The sequence below is a fragment of the Protopterus annectens genome, chromosome 7.part0 (genome assembly GCF_019279795.1).
Source record: "Protopterus annectens isolate FY-2018-M chromosome 7.part0, PAN1.0, whole genome shotgun sequence".
NCBI classification, from domain to species: Eukaryota; Metazoa; Chordata; order Ceratodontiformes; family Protopteridae; genus Protopterus; species Protopterus annectens.
Window position 1 is genome coordinate 575173911 of NC_056739.1, and position 20000 is coordinate 575193910.

General features: G+C 39.4%; 1 protein-coding gene across 2 annotated transcripts in view; it reads right to left on the bottom strand.

The window, feature by feature from the left end:
* LOC122806600 (schwannomin-interacting protein 1-like) overlaps window positions 1-20000 on the bottom strand; it is a 436192-nt gene that overhangs the window by 201580 nt on the left and 214612 nt on the right. For both annotated transcript variants that reach the window (XM_044077158.1, XM_044077159.1), the window contains one exon: window positions 12437-12548. In XM_044077158.1, the coding sequence (XP_043933093.1) occupies window positions 12437-12548 (112 nt within the window). The remainder of the gene's footprint in view (window positions 1-12436; window positions 12549-20000) is intronic.

Here is a 20000-nt window from a genome sequence, read left to right on the forward strand (position 1 = left end):
GTTCCCTCCAGGGTTTCTTCCCTCTTTTTGGGAAGACCTAAGTCCCCTTCGATAGTATCCACTTGGTCTTCCAACAGTCTAATGGAAGAAGATGTGGAGAGATTGCTGAGAATAATTATCTTGGTGCAGAGCCTGACAGGTGTCTCCTTGGCTCCTACCCCTTTGGGTCAGGGGGTCTAATCTTCCACTATGACCCCTCTACCAGTTGCTCCTCTGATTCCTTCCATGGCCTTAGAGTCCTTGGATCTGAGCTCTGTCTGCCTTGGATCAGAGAATACCCTTATCCTCCAATCTGAGATTTGCTCTGAGCACTTCTGTTCAGTTGAATCCAGAGAGCACTCGGAGCCGAGGCTACCCTTTTGGATTCAAGGTGTTGGAGTCAACTCTGAAGTTGTCAGAGTAATTTCTGTGCCTTGGAGCCTCGGCATGGGTTAGTTCATCTCTCACTTCTGCCTCGGGGGATTGTCCTCAAAGCAGGGAGGGACAACAATCCAAAATCTTGCCTTTTCAGATCTGGAGTCCTCTCCCTCTCTCTGGGAGACTGCCTTTGTAGCCATGGAGAGATCGTTGTCTGCCTCAGCAATACATATGGTTCTTACCTTCTTGGATCCTTGGTCTGCAGCTTTGATGTCTCTGGACTTGGAATCTCACCCATGACCTATCTGTTCCACAGGTACAGCTGGTACCGAAACCCCAGACTTCCCAGCAGGGTGTTCTGACTTTTTCTGGCACCTCTCCAGAGCATGCCACTGAGGAGATCCCTGTGAAGAAAACGTGCAAGAGGAAGCACTTAGACTCCCAGAGGAGTCCATCACAGAAGACACAGATTTTGATGAAGGTGAAGGGTCCCCATAGTCACCTCCTGAAAATATCTCATTTGAAGACATCCTTGAAATCCTGAAAAAGAGAGGTGTCTGGAAGCTCAGAAACCCTTTGTCCAAAGAGTATGTGCTCTTAGAGGTTTTTGGTACTGGCCCTTCTGCATCCTGGGTGACCCTTACCTGCTGATGAGCTTATTGAATTGATCTCTCAGCGGGATGGAAGGAACCCAACACCACTGAAGCAATACCTCAGAGACCTGACAAAATTATGATAGCACCAGAGGACAAACAGTTTTGGACAAAGAGTGTGCCTGTTGATGCCATAGTAACGGTGGTTGGCCAATAAGAAGGAACTTGGTGAGGAGAGTTCCACTGTCCATCCACCCAACATGGAGTCTTGGGTAATGCACAGGTTTGGGAAGCATGTCAGTGCTTCAGCAACCTTCACCTTAAGGTAACTGAACTATTTGGCACATTTCACCAGGTTACAGAGGGACTCAATTAAGGAACTGTCAGACACCTTCTCAGATCTGTTTCTGAAGAATTACAAGCATCTGTGACATCCCACTTGGCTACCCTGCAATCAATTTCCAACACTTCCATAAAGCTCATTTTGCACATAGCCAAAGGAACCTCAAGTACAGTGGGTTCAGGCATTTCCATAAGGAGGCATGCCTAGATGTGCTTATGAGATTTTCCGGAGCCCTTCAAATCTTCATTTGTCAATGCTCCTTTTGACGCCATATCTTTGTTTGGCTCCAAGCTAAATGACAACTTATCCAGATGTGAGAAGGATGGAAAGACACCGTCTGCCGTGGGAGTACATTTTTATGCCTTTCAGAGATCCTTTTCCAGGAATCAACAAGGTAGTGGAAAATGAAGTTTTAAAAGTCCCAGGGGCAATTCCAGGACACACATGGAGGAGGTTCACCCAGGGATAGAGAGGAGAACACAAATGGTAGATACTGCTCCCACAGTAGAGGTGGCCCCTAAAACCAAGGGTCCAGGGATTTGTTCTTTGACAGACCCTTCCAGCACTCCTAAAAGGAGGCCCAATTGCTTTTCTTTGGAGGGAATTGGGGATCAGTTAGTCCTGCAATGGAGAGCCTAGCTAGAAATAACAACAGATATTTGGGTGCAGACGATCATTTCCAGGGGTTATATAATACCCTTTTCAGTTCCTCCTCCCCCTTCCAGAAAAATCCTTGATGTCCCACCCAGTCAGAGGGAACAGGCAGCAATTCAAGTAGAAAAGCTGGTAGAAAAAAAGAATCATCCAAGAGGTCTCCCAGACAGGATAGTATCCAGAACTTACTCAAGATTCTTTTTAGTGCCAAAGAAAACAGGGGACAGGAGATCAGTTTTGGATCTCAGCAACATGAACAAGTTCAGTTTGATGCACCAAGTTCTGGATAGTCACAGTTCAGCCCATTCTTCCCTTTTTGTGAAAGGATGACTGAATTTGCTCGATAGACCTTCAGGATGCATAATATCACATAAAGATGAACAGGTGATCCAGAAGGTTCTTATGCTTCTGGTTGGGAACCAGTCATTTTCAGTTCAGAATTCTGCCCTTTGGTCTCACCACAGCCTCCAGGGTATTTGCCAAGTGCATGGTAGTAGTAGCAGCTCACTTGAGACTGCAGGGATTCCAGGTGTTTCCATATCTAGACAACTGGCTCATTTCCGCCCTGACCAGGCACTAACTGTTGAAGGCAAGAGACCAAGTTCTCCAGACATGCTGTCTTCTGGGGATAACCATAAACTATGAAAGATCTCATCTAGGACCAACTGAAAGTTTAGAATTCATAGTAGTACTACTCAACACAAAATCAATCATAGTTTCACTTCCCCCTCCAGAGCTCAAACAATAAGATCACAAGTCAAAAAGATAATCTGCACTACCACAATTTCAGGCCACTCAGCCCTTCAGGCTCTGAGATCTAAGGCAGTGGCAATAACACTAGTATAATTGGCCAGATTTTACTTGAGAATTTTTCATTGGATGCTAGCCATGCAATGGTCGTTACTTTGTTAACCCATGTCTACTCAGTTATGAATCACCCACATATGCAAGTGACATTTCATATGGTGTATTCAGTCAGATCAAGTTCTACAAGGCCGTACTTTCATTCCTCCTGAGCCCAAGACCATAGTGACCACAGACACTTCCCAGTTTGGGAGGAGACATTTTCTAGAGAATACAGTCCAAGGCACTTGGTCCCCTAAAGAGGACAACTTGCATATCAATGTCCTAGAAATGAGAGCAGTGCTTTTGGTGTTGCAGGCCCTTCAGAATGCTCTCCCCTCAGGGACAGTTGCAATTCAGCTGGCAATATGTCAGTAGTTTGATACATTAGCAAACAAGGAGGGACCAGATCTTACTCCTTGTATCGAGAAGCACTCAGGGTGTGGCAATGGGTGATCTTAACCAACTGTTTTCTTATAGCAATGCAAATTCCAGGGAAGTCCATTGTGATAGCAGACAAAATGAGCAGGTGCATTCTTCTACTTCATGAGTGGTCTCCCAGCAAGAATGTGACAGAAATGATTTTTCGTCAGTGGGGCTAGCTTTGCTGCAGTCTTTTTGCATCTCCTCCTAAGCAACAAATGCAGCAACTACTTTGCCCTAATCCCCCCATAGGGAGAATCACCGAGGGATGCTCTTCTTCATGACTGGCCCCCTCCAGGCTGCTATACGTCTATTCACCAATCCCGATAATTCTGAAATTCTTACAGAAAGCTGCCATGTTGAATAGCAAGGTCATTCTCATTGCACCCTACTGGCCTCAACAGATTTGGTTCCTCTTTCTTTGGCCTCAATTACTTCTCGAACCTTGAATTCTGGATCCCTCTCCAGACATCCTGTCTCACCCGACAGGAATGATTGATCCAGATATACCAAACCTCAGGGTGACCGCCTGGCTTTACCAATTCCATTAATAGCTAGACAACCTATGCTCTCTTCCCCTGTCCGACACATACTTTTATGTTCCCATAAACCTTCTACGTGTAAACTCTACTCCAGTAAATGGAGAAAGTTTGTTTACTGGACACATCAATATAACATTGATCCCTTTTAAGATCCCATACATAACATCCTTGAATTTTTAGCTCTACTTTTTAAAGAAGGAGCTAGTTGTTTGACAATTAAGGTCCAGTTAGCAGCAATATTGGATTTTCACATTGGATTTGAAGGTTATTCTGTTGCCTCTCATATGCTCTGCAAGGCCTTTTTGTGAGGTACTCTTATTTTAAGGCCTTCTTTTAAAGACCCTACTCCCCATGGGACCCGAATTTGGTACTGTGGGCTTTTACCCAACCACATTTGAACCAGCAACCAAGTGTGACCTTAAATATCTTTCCTGGAAGTCAGTATATCTAGTAGCAATTACTTCTGCCAGAAGAATTTCAGAGATCCAAGCTTTGTCTTGAAAACCACCATACTGTATCTTTCACAAGGACAGAGTCACATTGCAAACAAATGCTTCCTTTCTCCCTAAGGTGGTGTCAGAGTCTAATACCATTCAGTCCACTAATTTGCCAGTATTCTTTCCTAAATTTTTCTACAGGGGTGAATACATGTTACAGTTATTGAGTATTCACAAACAATTACATTTTTACCTACAGAGAACAAAAAACATCAGGAAAACTGATCAATTATTTGTTTCATTTTCAGAAATAAAAATTGCGAAACCAGTTGCCAAAGTAACTTTTGCCAGATGGCTAGCTGATTGTATTTCCTTCATTTATAACAAGCTGGGCATTACCTTATTGATACCATTACGAGCTCATTCAACTAAAGCCATGGCAGCTTCTTCAGTGTTCCAGTCTAGAGCGTCCATGGATGGCATATGTGTGTCAGCTACTTGGGCTACTCCCTATACCTTTTTTAGTCATTACAAATTGGATTTGGTCTCCAGAGGTAGGGCATCATTTGGTTCAGTGGTGCTCAGGAATACCCTTTCTTGAGTCCACCAAGGATTTTAGGTAGCTGGGAACTCTTCAACTCCCCTCCCACCAACCCCCTACTTTAGAAAACTACTGGAAAAGCAAGTGGTTAAGGGATGCCACTTCCTTGTTATTGATCTCCAGATAGAGTCTCTTTGCTATATGTCTGCAAATACTTCTTTCCACTATTATTAGCAAACAAGATTTGAGGTACTTGGGGTTGGTGCATTATGGGTAAGGGAGAAGCTCAAGAGTTTTTTCGTTGCCACGAGTTTTTGTAACTGCCGAGTTGGATCCGAGGGATCGGATCCAAACTCATAGGTTGAGGAAGAATGAATATGGACAACACAGATGGAATGTTAAGGTGAGTTTATAACTTCTTTTTAATGCAGTTTTATTAAACCTGAGCACCACATAAAGGCAAAACTGCCAGATGCCATCTTCTGTTTGCCAACTCAGGAGTGGTCATCATTTGATGAGATTCTATCATGAATAGTTTTGTTGGTCATTTTGGCCAAGATTCTTCATTCAGTATATATATATATATATATATATATATATATATATATATATATATATATATATATATACACACACACACACACACACACGCACATAGACATGTATATATATATATATATATATATATATATATATATATATATATATATATATATATATATATATATATATATATATATATCTATAGGTATGCATGCATTTGGTCGGCCGGTGGATGGCCGACCGGAAAATGTTTGAAAGCAGTGCTGTGACTTCACATAATTGCGAATGCAATTATGTTGAAACGCAAATCATTCCCCCCTTTTTGACCCATGGTGGCACTTGTTTAGGTGGCAGAGCAGTTGGGAATGTCGAATTCTGAGTTTTTTTATGACATTCCGACCGTTCGTCATCTTGAAATTTGACTATCTGGTTCGGAAAAAATGACGTTTGGCATTTGGTCGCATGACCAAATGCATGTATTCCATACATATATATATATATATATATATATATATATATATATATATATATATATATATATATTTATTTATTTTACATTTGTTGACTGGGAGTGTCCGGCTGAGCTATTGCCCGTTTTCAGCGGAGGCCCAGGAAGAATAGTTCCAAAGATATATAATGTAATAAAAATAGCAATACAAATACATTTCAATAAAAATAGCAACAGAGAATTTTGATAGTTAAAATATGTAAGCTACATACATATATATTGTTGACAGATAAAACAGTACTACAAACAAAAAGGAGAATGTTAAAAAGTAGAATAAGTTGTATGTCTTGGTTTAAAAAGAGAGCTGAGTAAATATAAGGTTTTGTATGCAGAGGAGCAGAAACTTAAAAGGTTACATAAGAATTTCAGGGAGCAGAGTATAGAAGAAGCTTTGGAGGTTGCATAGGAAGCAAAGGATGAAGTAGTTAATGGTACGTTTTAGTAAGTTAGTTTGACAGTACTATAAAAAGTAAGTAATAATCAAGGAGGGTGAGTACAATGGCAGGCCCAGTGTTTTTTAAAGTGGTCTTTGGTTGCTAGCTTAAATTGTTTGGGGTGAGTCAGGGACCTTATTTCTAGTGGGAGTTTGTTCCATGCAATAGAGGGATGGTATAAGTTACACCCTGTGTTGGATTTGGGTTTATGGATTTTTTAGTAGGTCTTGGGTTGAGCTTCGGAGAAGTCTGGTAGGGGAGTAGTGAGAGATGAGAGAAGATAGACTTGGGCAGAAATCAGGCTGATATAGGATGGAGTGTATGATTTGGAGTTGAGATTGTAGGAACAGGTGAGGTAGTTCAGACCAGTTCAGGTATTTTAGGGAGACACAGTGGTGAGATTTATATGTTTGTTGAGCTGCAAATCTAGCTATTTTGTGGTAGGTTGATTCTAATTTGGTTAGTAGGGAGGAGTTCAGATTTGTGAGTATTTGGGAACAATAGGTTAAGCATGGTAGAAGGTAGGCATGGGTAAGAGAAATTCTAGCTTCAGTAGTTAGGAATTTGTTGTTCCTGTACAGTAGTCCTAGCTTTTGGTGTTTTTTTGATACAATTGTTAATGTGAAGATCGAATTTTAGTTGGTTGTCAATGGTAATGCCAAGGAGTTTTGTGCTTGTTTTGACTTCTATAGGAGTATTGTTTAGGGACCTTATGGAGAAGGAAAGTTTAATGTGGTTTGCAGATTTAAGTAGAAAGAGCAGTAATTTTGTTTTCTTAGGGTTGAGGATGAGCTGATTATTCGTGAGCCATGTATCTACTGAGTTGAAAGATATCTGGGTATTTGTTAGGAGTTCTAAGGGGGAATTAGCAATAGTTATGACTGTAGAGTCATCTGCGTATTGGACAATGTTAGACTGAGGACAAGAGGAGTGGAGTGAGTTGGTGAAGGTATTAAAGAGTACAGGTCCAAGAATGGAATCTTGGGGAACATCAGTTCTTACTGAGAGAGGGATAGATAGTGCTGCGTCCCATCTTACTGACTGCAACCTATCAGAGAAATAGCTAGGGAATCATGCAACTGTATCAGTGGAGAAGTTTAAGTCTGCAAGTTTACTAAGTAGAAGAGTGTGTGAGACAGTGTCAAAAGCCTTAGAAAAGTCAAGGAATAGCCAGGATATGAGTTTGTTATTATCTTTAGCCAGGGCTAAGATATGAGAAATGATAGTAGAGCTGTGGTTGTACTATGCTTGGGACGGAAGTCATACTGTGTTGGAGTGAGAGTTTTTTCAACTCTTAATGCTTTTAAAAAATAGACTTGATTTTCAGCTTGAAAATATTTCAGTTTTCTGTAATAATTTCCTTCATAATTTTACATTACTGACAGTCAGTTATAGCCTTTCATTAATTTTTATTGTTTCTCTTCTCTGTTACACTGTTTTTCTCTTGTATGTACAACATGTGATCCCTTGCATATTATTCCACTAGGAGTGCTTCCCCAGTTTGTTTCCTTGCCTCTTTCACAACTAGAATTTGGGAAGGGATCATTGGCATCCTGCTGTTAAACAACAAGGTACAGTATTCTGACTGTAGATGTTCTGTGCCACTCTACAACTGTTTTCTAATAGTAAACCAAAGATAAAGAAAAATGCATTCCAGCTGTCTTAATAATAAAAAGTTAGTTGATTTATTAGCAAAGCATTCAAGTTACATAAACTCTTTCTCAGTGCTTTCAAAATCAGACCATATACATCCACTTCCTTGATTTCCAAGTTTAAATTACATCAGTCAGCCTATTAAAAAGTAGTAAAAAAATCACAATACATCACATAAAAATCACATTATATAGTAAATTATATTAATTAAAACATATACAAATTCCGTAAATAAAGTATTATAATTTATATTGCTTTGCCTTTAAAACATGTTTAAGACTGTTCACAGTATTTAGCCCTAGTCTAATTAATACAGTCTTCGCGATCCATTATAACAGTTTTTCTATCAGCTTGTTTAATTACTATGTCATTCATAGCACATAATTTGTGCAAAGCTAATCTTTCATCATAACTTAAATTATAACATTTTTCCCAGCTTTGGAGAAAGTATAAATTATAAATTTCATGTTCACACATAGTATAAAAAGCCTTTACAGTGGGTGTATTAATAGGTATAAATTTGATTACTATAGAACACGTTACACAGAAAACGTGATTTACTTTGGTAATTGTCTGAAATGTGACTGTTTTTATATAGGAAAAAGTAATCAAAAACTTAAAGAGAGAATATGTTCCCAATTATCAGAGATGTGTAGATAATAACTCGCTATATAAACATAACTTTCAGATGCACAAAGAACATGTTTAAGTTTAGGTTTAAACAAAAAGTCTTCTTGAATAAACATGGAGATGATTTATTAAATATACTGTGTGTGAACATGAAATTTATAATTTATACTTTTAACAAACAAACTTGTTTCCTCCTTATTTCTTGACCTGTAAAAAGCTTTCGATACAGTTTCTCACCCTAAACTCCTGTATAAACTGTCTCAACTTGGACTATCCCTTCTTCATTATTGTGGTTCAATAGCGATTTACCTGATAGGTAGGCTTCATTCTGTAAAATGGCAGAACACAAACTCACCATACCTGCAGCTCTCCACTGGTGTCCCCCAAGACTCTGTTCTTAGTTCCCTCCTCTTTAATGCCATTATCAGTGACCTCTATAGCTCCGTAGGTCTAGCCTCTCTTATACAATATGCTGATGATTCTGTGCTTATATGTGCATCTAATAACTTGCCTCAACTCCTCCAAATCATGCAAGAAGCTTTTTCTTCAGTTGGGAAATGACTCCATTATGCCTAGCTACTACTCAACCCTAAAAGAAAAACAGTTACTGCTATTTTCTCCAAATCACATGTCTGATAATGTGAATTTCAAAATCTTTTCACTAAACAAAAAAAAAAAAAACTGACATTAAAGTAGTCTACGTAGAAAACTTTTTGGAATGATTACAGATGATAACCTTAAATTTGACCTGCATATTCAAAATAACATATAAAAGATGCACCAAAAATTAGGAATGTCCTACAAGCATAAAAACTTCCTTAGCAGCACCACCAAAGCCCTTCTTGCCACGATCTTTCTTCTCCAATCTATCTTATATGATGCACCCATCCTAACCAACCTTCAGGCTACAGTTAATGGAGGCATGCTATAATAAGGTTGCCAAATTTGCCACCAACAAACGTTACAGCAGCCACCACTGTATTGCCCTTAAGGCTTTGAATTAGCTTGAACTGCTTCAGCACTTAGATTGCATAGAGCTTATCACCACACACATTACTCACAACGCCAATGACTGCCCCACTTTTACTCCTATTCTCCATTCCTATCACCCTACTAGACCACTTCAATCTATAATGAATGACATCTTATTAGCAAATGTATATAAGCCCCACATATCAGCTGGCCAAAGTCTCTACTTGTACTCTGTCGCTGAAAAATGAAATCCCTCTGCACATTAGATGTACCTCTACCCTTTGCAGCTTCAAACTACTACTAACTGGCTGCCTAAATAAAACCAGGTTGTGCTCCTGCACTACTCCAAGCTAAACGTGTTCCTCCCTCCTTCCAACACCAGCATACTTTGACTATGTTTAGGGAGAAGGAATTAGTAAAATCTATTCCTTAGACAAAGATCAAATATAATTTTTCCTAGGTTATATTATCTAGCCATTTCTGTTCCAAAGAATGTACTCAGTGTGTTTAATGCTCAGAACTGGTGGTCATCTGCTCAGAACTGGTGGCCAAGGACACCACATACACAAACGCTGTAGATATAGCCAACGTGCTGGCAGACAAGTTGAGTGAAAACTTCACCCCTCTACTCCCATCAGTAAAATGGGACACCCCAGTACCTGCCCCCCTCCTGTTATCTCTACGGAGCAAGTTGTCACTGCCCTCTGAAAAGCAAAAATATACAGCCTCCATGGGACCAGATAACGTCCAGGCTGCATCCTACATGAAATCAAGCAGGAATTTGCAGCACCATTAGGCACGCTATCCAACCAAAGTCTGAATTCTGGCTTTTTCCCAGCTATGTGGAGGACAGCCACTGTCATCCCTTTGCACAAAGGTGGAGCATCCACTAATCCAGGAAATTATAGACCCATCAGCCTAACTAGCCTGATCTGCAAGCCATGAAGTGGATTATCATGGACTTCATTAACAAGGACATTGGCAACCTCCAGACAATCGATCCCACACAGGTTGGTTTCGTCAAGGAGAGGTCATGCCTGTTAAATTTGGTTGACTTGTTTCAGACAATCACCAAGGCCATGGACAAGGGAAGATGGTGCACACTGCCTACCTTGACCTGGAAAAAGCCTTTATACTATTCCCCACTCAGGTATAATAGATAAACTCTCTCAACTAGGCATCAATCCATATGTTACTACTTAGTTAAAATAGAGGAAGCAGTAGACCCATAATGACTGGTGTACCCCAGGGATTGGTCTTGGGGCCTCTGCTATTTTAGGATATTCTTTTCTGAGGTGCAGGCCAAAAACAGTGGGATATGGCTGACCATGTTTGCAGATGATTGCAAGCTGGGTGCTGTCATCAATTCCCCTAGTGATGTAGACATCTTCAAGAGGGTGTCATCCAAACAAATGACTGGTGGCAGAAACATGCTCTCAAACTGAATGCCAAAAAATGCATCATCATCCCCTCTGGGGAGAGTGACATTCCGACAAATTATCACAATGATAATAAGGTCCTAAGCATGCAATCAGTCATGAGGGACTTGGGCACCCAGGTTGATAGCAAACTGACTTTTGATCACCATATTGCCTCCATTGTACAGAAAGCTTTCTACATGGCCCACCTCATTAGTAAAGGTATCTCATTCAGGGACAAGGTGGTCATAACATCCCTGTATTCTTCCCTTATAAGACCCATTATTAAGTACAATGCTGCTTTCAGCATGTACCCCACAAAGCACATGCAGCAGCTGCAGAGACCACAGAGGTTCTTCACCAGGAGAATCCATGGCCTCAAACATCTACCCTATACAGATAGGCTAAAAGCCCTATCCCTCTACTCAGTCTCCTACAGACTCCTCTGAGGTGACCTCTGTCTAGCATACAAAGCAATCTCAGACCCCGCCTTGATGGGACTACTGCAGATCTGCAAGTCAAGCTCCACTTGTGTAACCCACACACACCAACTCAGCCTGGTCTGTGACATCAATAGAACTTGTTGGCAGGACAGATTTATGTCCCAGAGTCTCCCCTTTTTGTGGAATAGACTCCCTTTCCACGTCAAGCAGAGTACCTTAATAACCCTTTTTAAGTGCAACCTGGATAACTGGATGGGGAACAGAAAATACACCCCTGGGATTCCACTTGTATCCCTGCTGGACAGTGGCATAGGGTGCTGACTTGTTGGAACATCGGCTAAATTCTTGGCTAGGCTTGTAAGGGCCTCAGGGCCAATAGCCTAGTAACTTCCTATGATCGTATGAATGTCTTCTCTATGAACTGCAGCTTGTAAATACTCTAGTGACAGTGTTCTTTTTCAGCTTGTTATAGCTGTCAAAATATCTACAGTATTTATGTATAGGTTCACACTGTATGAGCTGAAGCTGAATTTTTACTTAGCTAATATGTCATATTAGGCTTTAAAATAACTTTACTTAGCTGTTACCATATTATGTCAATGTGGAGCTTTTCTCCCTGGGGCTTCGCTGAAAATGGGATATTATCCCAGATGGCCTTTCCCAGTAAACAAATGTCAAATAAAGAAATAAATAAAAAATAAAATATGCCAACATATGGCCTTGATCTGTGATCATCGATGACCATAAGATATATTGTCTGCAAATGTGTCACTGAAAAGAACAAATCTGATACAACCTACTACAGTCTACTAAACGGTGAGGAAAAAAAATTAAATTGCATAATCTAAGCTGGACTGGTCCAACAGTTTGGTATAGGTTTTTAAAGCAAATTGTTACTGTTAAACTCCTAAGTGTGCTGAACGGTGACTGTTTTTTGAAAATCTCTCGATCTTGAAATGGCTTCAGCACTTGATGTGTTAACAGAACATGTTGTGACAGTACATAAACAAAAAAAGTCTGATACCCTCTCACATTCCAGTAGTGGCTGAAACTACTGTGGTTGCAGTATATTTTGCCTTTTTTTGCTTCCCTCCTGCTGTACCTGCTGAGTTTCTTCTGCAGCTTGACTGGACGTTGTATCTTCTGTTTCACTCTCCTGATCACTGCTGCTATCGTTGATGAAGCACAATTGTAAGTTCATCTTGCTTTGGCGGCTGTAGGTAGAGACAAATAATTAGTTAAAATAACTCTTGGTAATATAATTTTATTTCTGCAACCCCTTTATTTGTAAATCTTCTCTTATAAATATAAAGGGGATGCTGCATGTCACATTATCTGTCTTATTTTATTTTTACCTGCTCCCCTCCTCACTTTTCTGATAAAGATAAAGATACACCTGTAGGTCTTGTGTAACACCAAACCAGTTCCCTAGAGTTCCAGGGGAAACAACTGTCCTATGAGATAAAATGTACACAGTTAATGTGTAGATTTTAACTTGTTTCTTACATTTAAAATAGAGTCATATGAATCAGAAGAGTATAATCAGTCACATATCAGTTAAATGGAAGTGTGTTAAATCCAAAAAAGTGCTCACGGCCTTCAAGAAACTGTCTGTCCTGAGCCTGAAAACAAATCTCAACCTTAAGTGAATTTGTTTAATGGCAGCATGTTGATTAACTTGGACGCTGCAAATAACTTTGTATGATATTCAGACTTGCTTCCAACTGCACACTGCCAAATGTTTAAGTCCTGAGCCATTCAGGAATAAGAAAACCAACCAGATGGCCATCTTAAAGCTGTTATGCCTCCCTGATTCCGGTGTCCTTGGGGGTCACTGCAGTTGTCCCTAATTTCTGAAATTCTGTATTTCCTTCAGAGCTACAACACCAACACATATCTTTCAGTCTACTGCAGCCGCTTCCCTGTGCTAAGGGAGGATACTGTAGTCTTTCTCAGTCTTAGGGTCCCCGGCCTTCACTCCATTCCCATTTTAGTCCTAAGTTTTTTTTCCCTGAATGACCAAACGTCTAGAAATGTGTTTATAATGGCGTGGGGCCATTTCCTGGTGACTTGTAGCATTATGTTCATAGTTTTTGGATTGGTCATTACACCACTACTGCTGTATGTTTTTTTACTGAAAATATTTTAGATGACATGGACGAGGCCACTCCCACTGAGGCTGCTTTCAATTACCTCACCGGAGCCTTCATCTGCACTAAAGACCTCTGGATTAGGACCCAAATCCTGGAGCTACTTTTCAAATTACCTTTCCAGTGTTAGTTGCAGAATAAAATTGGACACACAATCAACTTCACTGAACTGCTTCATTCAGGAGTACCACAAAGCCTTGTGTTAAGTCATCTGTTTTTTAGCATATTTTTATGTATTTATTTTGTTTGTTTTTGTTGATAGGGTAATCCGATTGGAGAAGAAAAGCCCACTTTCAGTGGAGTCCAAGGGAGAAAAGCTCCATACAATGAGAAAAAAATACATGCAGTAATATTCTAATACATGGAGTTCTAAGGAACACACAATAATAAAAATAGCAACAACATACAATAGTATAATGCAAAAGGTTCTAAAGAAACACAACATTAAGAATATAAATAACACAGAGTACTTGTCTAATGTATAGAATTGTAAGGAAACATATTAATATAAAGATCTTTGTAAATGATATTCAGTTTATCCAACATTAAAAATAATGTAATTCTGTGTTATAGAATGGAAGAAAAGGAAGTAGAATTGGAAAAATAGGAAATAGTGGGAAAGTAGGAAAAGGTGGTAGGGAGAGATGAGAAGGAAAAGTGAGAAACTGGAAGAAAAAGGAGAAAATTTATGGAGAAATGGAAGTGAAATAATACAGCTGTGCAAGCAACTTGTGGTTTGTTCTTCAGGTGTCTCTAAGCCAGATGTCTTATACACATAGTAATGACTTGAAGCTTCCACATTAGCCTGCTGACGTGCATGAGTACCACAAGGAGTCAGTTGGGCGTTGTTTTAATCTGGGTTTGAGTATTTTTAATTTGTTTGTTTGTTTTAGTGGAAATGGAAACTTGTTCCAATGTTTGATGATGTAACTAGAATACAGAGCATCTCATGCAGCACTGTTTGACTTTCTGGTGGCCAGATATTTTCACTGCAGTGCAACTCTCTGCACATGAATACTTAGGGAGGAGCAATTATCTGGGTTATAGACAAAATTGTGGGCTGTGACTAAGTAGATGTAGATAAGGTGTTATGGTAGTTCTATTTTAAGGCAAGGCAGCAGTGAGTCTTACTTGAGAGGTTGTAACAAACTGTGCTACTTTGCTGTAGCATGCCTGTAACCGTTTGCTGTGTTGGTTTGCAGTTTTGTAAATATGGACTATACATACAGTAGTATGGGCAGGAGGTAGGACTAGGCAATGGTTTTCCTTGTGGCATCTGTTTGGTATGGATTTGGCCAGTGGAAAAGTGCCAATTTTTGAAACCAAGAAACATCTTTATCGAATTATCATTTATGAAATAGACAATCATGCATTTATATAAATGAAAACAAACCATATTGACATATTTTCATTTGTAAACATTATACATCATTTAAAATCTGTACAGCCATTGTCAGTCAAATATTACATAGCTAATTCAATTCCTGCCTTCCCTTAAACCTTATTCATTCTCCAAAACATTATTCTGAGTGTGTTGTGTGTTGTCCCACTCTGGGCCAGTAATCACTGACACTGGAGAGGGTTGTTTACTTGGAACAAAAAAGGATACACCCAGTATTTTCAAATGCAGCTATCTGCATCAAGCACAAATTCCCTTAACAGCACACAGGTAACACAGTCCGAGGTCAAGATTTCTCTCTCTCTCTCTAGGGCCCATTGAGACTCCCCACAGCACAGCTGTACAGCTGAGTTCTCAGCCGAGTGTCCAAGCCGGCAGATGGCCTAATGGTGCAGTGGTAGTGTTGTCAGCTCACAGCAAGAGGTTCTATGGTTCGATTCTCAGCTGAGGTGCCTTCTGTGCAGAGTCTGCATGTCCTCCCTGCGTTCATGTGGGTTTCCTCTGAGTGCACTGGTTTCCTCCCACATTAAAAAGACATGCATCTAGAGCATTTTTTCCCAGGCCTCCACTGAAAATTGGCTTTGTTCCAAGTCAGACTTTACCAGTAAATAAATGTTAAACAAATAAAATAAGTCCTTCAGCACCCTCTCTGTGAAACCAGTGCTTCATGTCCCTGCACCAAGCAGCTGACACACACACTCTTGGAGATTTGATTTGCACACACACACACACACACACACACACGCACACACACGCACACACACGCACACACACACACACACACACACACACACACACACACACACACACACAGCTAGGAAAGGCTGGCACTATCTATATCCCCTTCTGCCCAGACTATAAGGTAGTTACACTGCCACTAGACACTCCAAAGCCAGCTACTCTAAGGCGCTTACAAGGGTACCCAAGTATACTGAGTGAAATTAATATTAATACAAATTATAGTGTCTGGCCAATGCAGTAAGGCTTTCAGTAGTGGCCACAGTGTCAACAAATAGATATAAGCCCTCTCAAAGTTTAAAATATTCTCTAAAGGACCAGCCACAATGAAAAGTTCAAATATATTTAATAATAAATAATAAAAGAACATGAAAATACTAAACACCAGAGTTCCAATCACGGGAAATATTAAAATAACACAGATGAATAGATACACACAGATACAGAAAAACAGTACTTAACTAACCTCACTATACTTTCCTGACTGATCTAAAGAATTACTTATTCCCCGGTTACTAGAGTAAGGCAAGATGAAGTAGGTGCGGGTCCTTCTTTGTCAGGTTTCAAAAACAAGATTGCCCTGAGACTTCAGTCTCACCTAGTATTAAAACATCATTTTTAGTGGTCATCTGACTTCTGTTTCCCACACTACCCCCATCACTAGAAGCTGCCAGGATTTAGCACATATGTGTTACAATATATATCTCGAGCTTTGGTAAAGTTTACTGCACCATCTGGAAGCTGTAAAACAATTTCAACACTTTTGCTCTTCCTACAGAGACTAACAAACCATTCTTCTTACAGATGTTGTGTCTCTAGCTTCATTCAAAACTGTGAGATAACATCTTTATGGCCTAGGCCCAGTAATTTAATTTCAGAACATTTTTCAAAGTTTGCTGCAGCTGGACTGTGATTCACCTCTTCTCTTCCAGTATTCTCTGTTAACATATATATTTAATTCAGTTACAATACAGTCAGGACCCACTGCTGATATATTTTTAACACAAGCAACTTTACAAATACATTTTTCAGCGCAAGCATCTGCACAAATCAGTTTGCTATACAAATGACATATAATGCTTTACAAAATCCCAGCTAGCTGTGCTGGCATATGTTACACATCCATTGCCCTAATTCTCCTGGCATAGTTGGCAATACCTCACATCGTCACAGGTGTATACCAGGCTAACAACCAGTAGGGCCTTAAAAAGCCTAGCCATGCAACCCAAATGTGTCAGATGTTATATGTTTTAGATGTTTATATGGGATGATTGTTAGTTATTACATGATTTACTCGCTGTCTCTGTCCATCAAAGACATGGGTGCCAGACCAGGGTTGAATTTTTGATTTCCCATACAATGGTCCAATTTACCATTAAATAGGGTTAGATTTCATATAGATGGGAAGTCTGTTCCAGAGCAAGGGAATCCTCTGAGATACATATCTGTCACCAACATGTCCTAGTTATATTGCAAGCAAAATTTAGGTCTTTAGATCTAGTAGATCTGATGCTGTTTTTTTTTTTTTTGCAGATATGCAAAAGGTTCATCAGAGGGGCATCCTGGGATGCCTTGTATGGTGATTTGGAGATCTTCTAAATTACCTGTAGGAGTGTGTGCTATGAGGATTGATGATTATGTGTGTATGTGCTGTGATACACTGATCACCTATCCAGGATTAGTTTCTCTGACTTACATCCGCTGAATGCCAGGATAGGCACTGTCTGTACCATAATTGTAAACTTGATAAATCAGGTAACAGAGAATGACTGAATGAATGAATGAATGAATGAATGAATGAATGAATGAATGAATGAATGAATGCATGAATGAATGAGTGAATGAATGAATGAATATACAAACGAATGAATGAATGCATGAATGAATTAATGTACTTAATTATTCTAATGTTACCTGCCACTCCTGCAGACTACATTTCTTAGTCAGAAATGTTAATGTACCATATAGTATCAAGCATGTTTAGTAATCTCTGCCAAATAGTGTTTTCCTTTATTAGGAGATTAGGTCTTCTTTACATTTAGTAAGCTTTCTTTTGTATTATGGATCAGCTGTAACTCTCTCTAGCAGCTACTTATTATTTTACAGTGTTGTTACAAATGTTCCCCACGAGGTGGCAAAATACCTCTCAACCTCTTATCAGAAAAAAATTGGGACAAAGCCAAAAATAATGGGGGGAGACATACCTTTCAACTGTCCTGATTTTCTCAGAATGTCCAATTTTTACCTCATGTTTTTGGTCTGTTTTTCATAAAATTGTGATTTTCTGGTAAATGAATGGCAAATCATTGAGGACAGAAGTCAAAAAATAAAGAAAGACATCTGAGTTTCAGACTTCATACCCTTCAAAAAATTTGTGCTAAAACGTAAAATCTGTTATTCTGTCAACTTTCTAAGTTTGTAAGACAAATATTTAAGAAATGTCCCTATTTTTGGACCTTTGCCCCCCATTATTTATAGCTTTGTCCAGGTATTATGGTCTATGAGTTTGAGGGGTATGGTGGAGCAAGGCCCCCAAAATAGGAACAGATTTTAAATATTGGTCTTATAAACTTCAAAAGTTGCTAGAATAACAGATTTTGTGTTATTATGCATTTTTCTGAAGGACATGAAGTATGAAACTATTATTGAGTGACTTCAGTCCTCAGTGATTTAGTTATGGTAGGAGGAATACTGGCACAGTTTCAATCCACCTGTTCTCTTCATAGAAGGTTGGAAGCTGATGAAATAGTTACATTCAGGAGGAAGAAGGTAAAGAAATGTGGTTAAGAGGTTCCACACACAGGCTTCTCCAATGGAGTAAATGAACAGGTTGCTCAGTATGCTGTATTACTACCACCATCTCGGTGACTACAAGTGACAAGGTGGTTTTGGGTGCCTATAGAGGTAATGCACAAGTGTGCATGTGAGCGGCAAACCAACATCCTCATCCTACAAAACTGGAAATGTATTTATTTATTCATTTATTTATTTGTTTGTTTATTCATTCATTTATTGTTTGATAAACAGGATAGTCTGACAGAGTTCAAAGAGCCCCTTTCAAGCAGAGGGGCCAGGAAGAAAATCTGCTCGAAAGAATAGAAACTATTTCATAAGTGAAACAAAGTAACCAAACATAACAATTTCATTGCCTTATATATTATTTACACATATATACAGACAGTTTTATATTACTTTGTAAGCACTCTGTTTCAATTTGTATTATAGAAAAGAGGTACCTAGCATAATTATTCTGGGGTCCCCTTCATATGATCGAACTTTCAAAAGTTTGACTTTCATATGGCTGAGACCATATGATCAAACTTTTGAAAGTTTGAACGTTCTTAATGGAGATCTCCATACAGCACAGAATGTGAAGATTTCCTTTTTCCACACTGCAGTGTGATCTCAGAGTTTGTATATATAAATAGCAGGGGGTGTGGGGGTGCAGGGGGCCTTGCCCCCTTGCTAAAACCATTCAGTTATTTTGTTTTTCTTTTTTTTACTTTTTTATTAGATGTTTAAACTTTCAAAAGTTCAATCATATGATCTCGGCCATATGAAAGTTGAACTATTAAAAGTTTGGTAGACCCTTATTCTGACATAGCTGATATAGATATTAAAGGCAAGCAGTACTGGAAAGTGGAAGGAGTACACATGTAGTGTTAGGTTCTGGGTTACAACAGACAAATTAGGCTTTCAAAAAGTAATGGTGTGTCAAGAGGTTAAGAAAAGTTACACCAGGATTCAGACAGAAGCTGGCAGCCAAAAGGGTGTTTTAACATGATTGTAAGAAATAGCGATTCAGAGACACATAAGCTGTAATGAGGAAAGTCCTAATTTTCAACTAATTTGCATGCCTCTGAATCACTTGGTGATTAGTGATTACAGCAAGCTCTACCAAGCACTTTGCTGCAGTAATCATTGCTGTCAGCCCATGCAAAGCATTGGCACTGGAACCCCCTCATTCTCTCCCCAACACATCCATCCATCAAACATGTACATGTACATATCCACATACCTCTCTACTGTCCTGAGTATACAGACTATCCCCAGTGTTGCCTCTTAAGTTTTCCTTGACCCTCAAAAGTAATGACTGATTATAGTTAATCAATAATTCCATATACTAGAGTTTACTTCTTCTCAATGTGGAGAAATACCTTTCTGATAACAAACTTTTTACGGTAATTTAGATTAATATTTAAAATGTGCCCATGGTATCTAGTATCTCCTCCCAGTGTTACAGCCACTTCTCTTTAGTCTGAGGAGAGCTGAGAGGTTTGAAAGCCTCCCCACACACACATTCATAGCTATTACCTCAAAGACACACACACACACACACACACACACACACACACACACACACACACACACACACACAC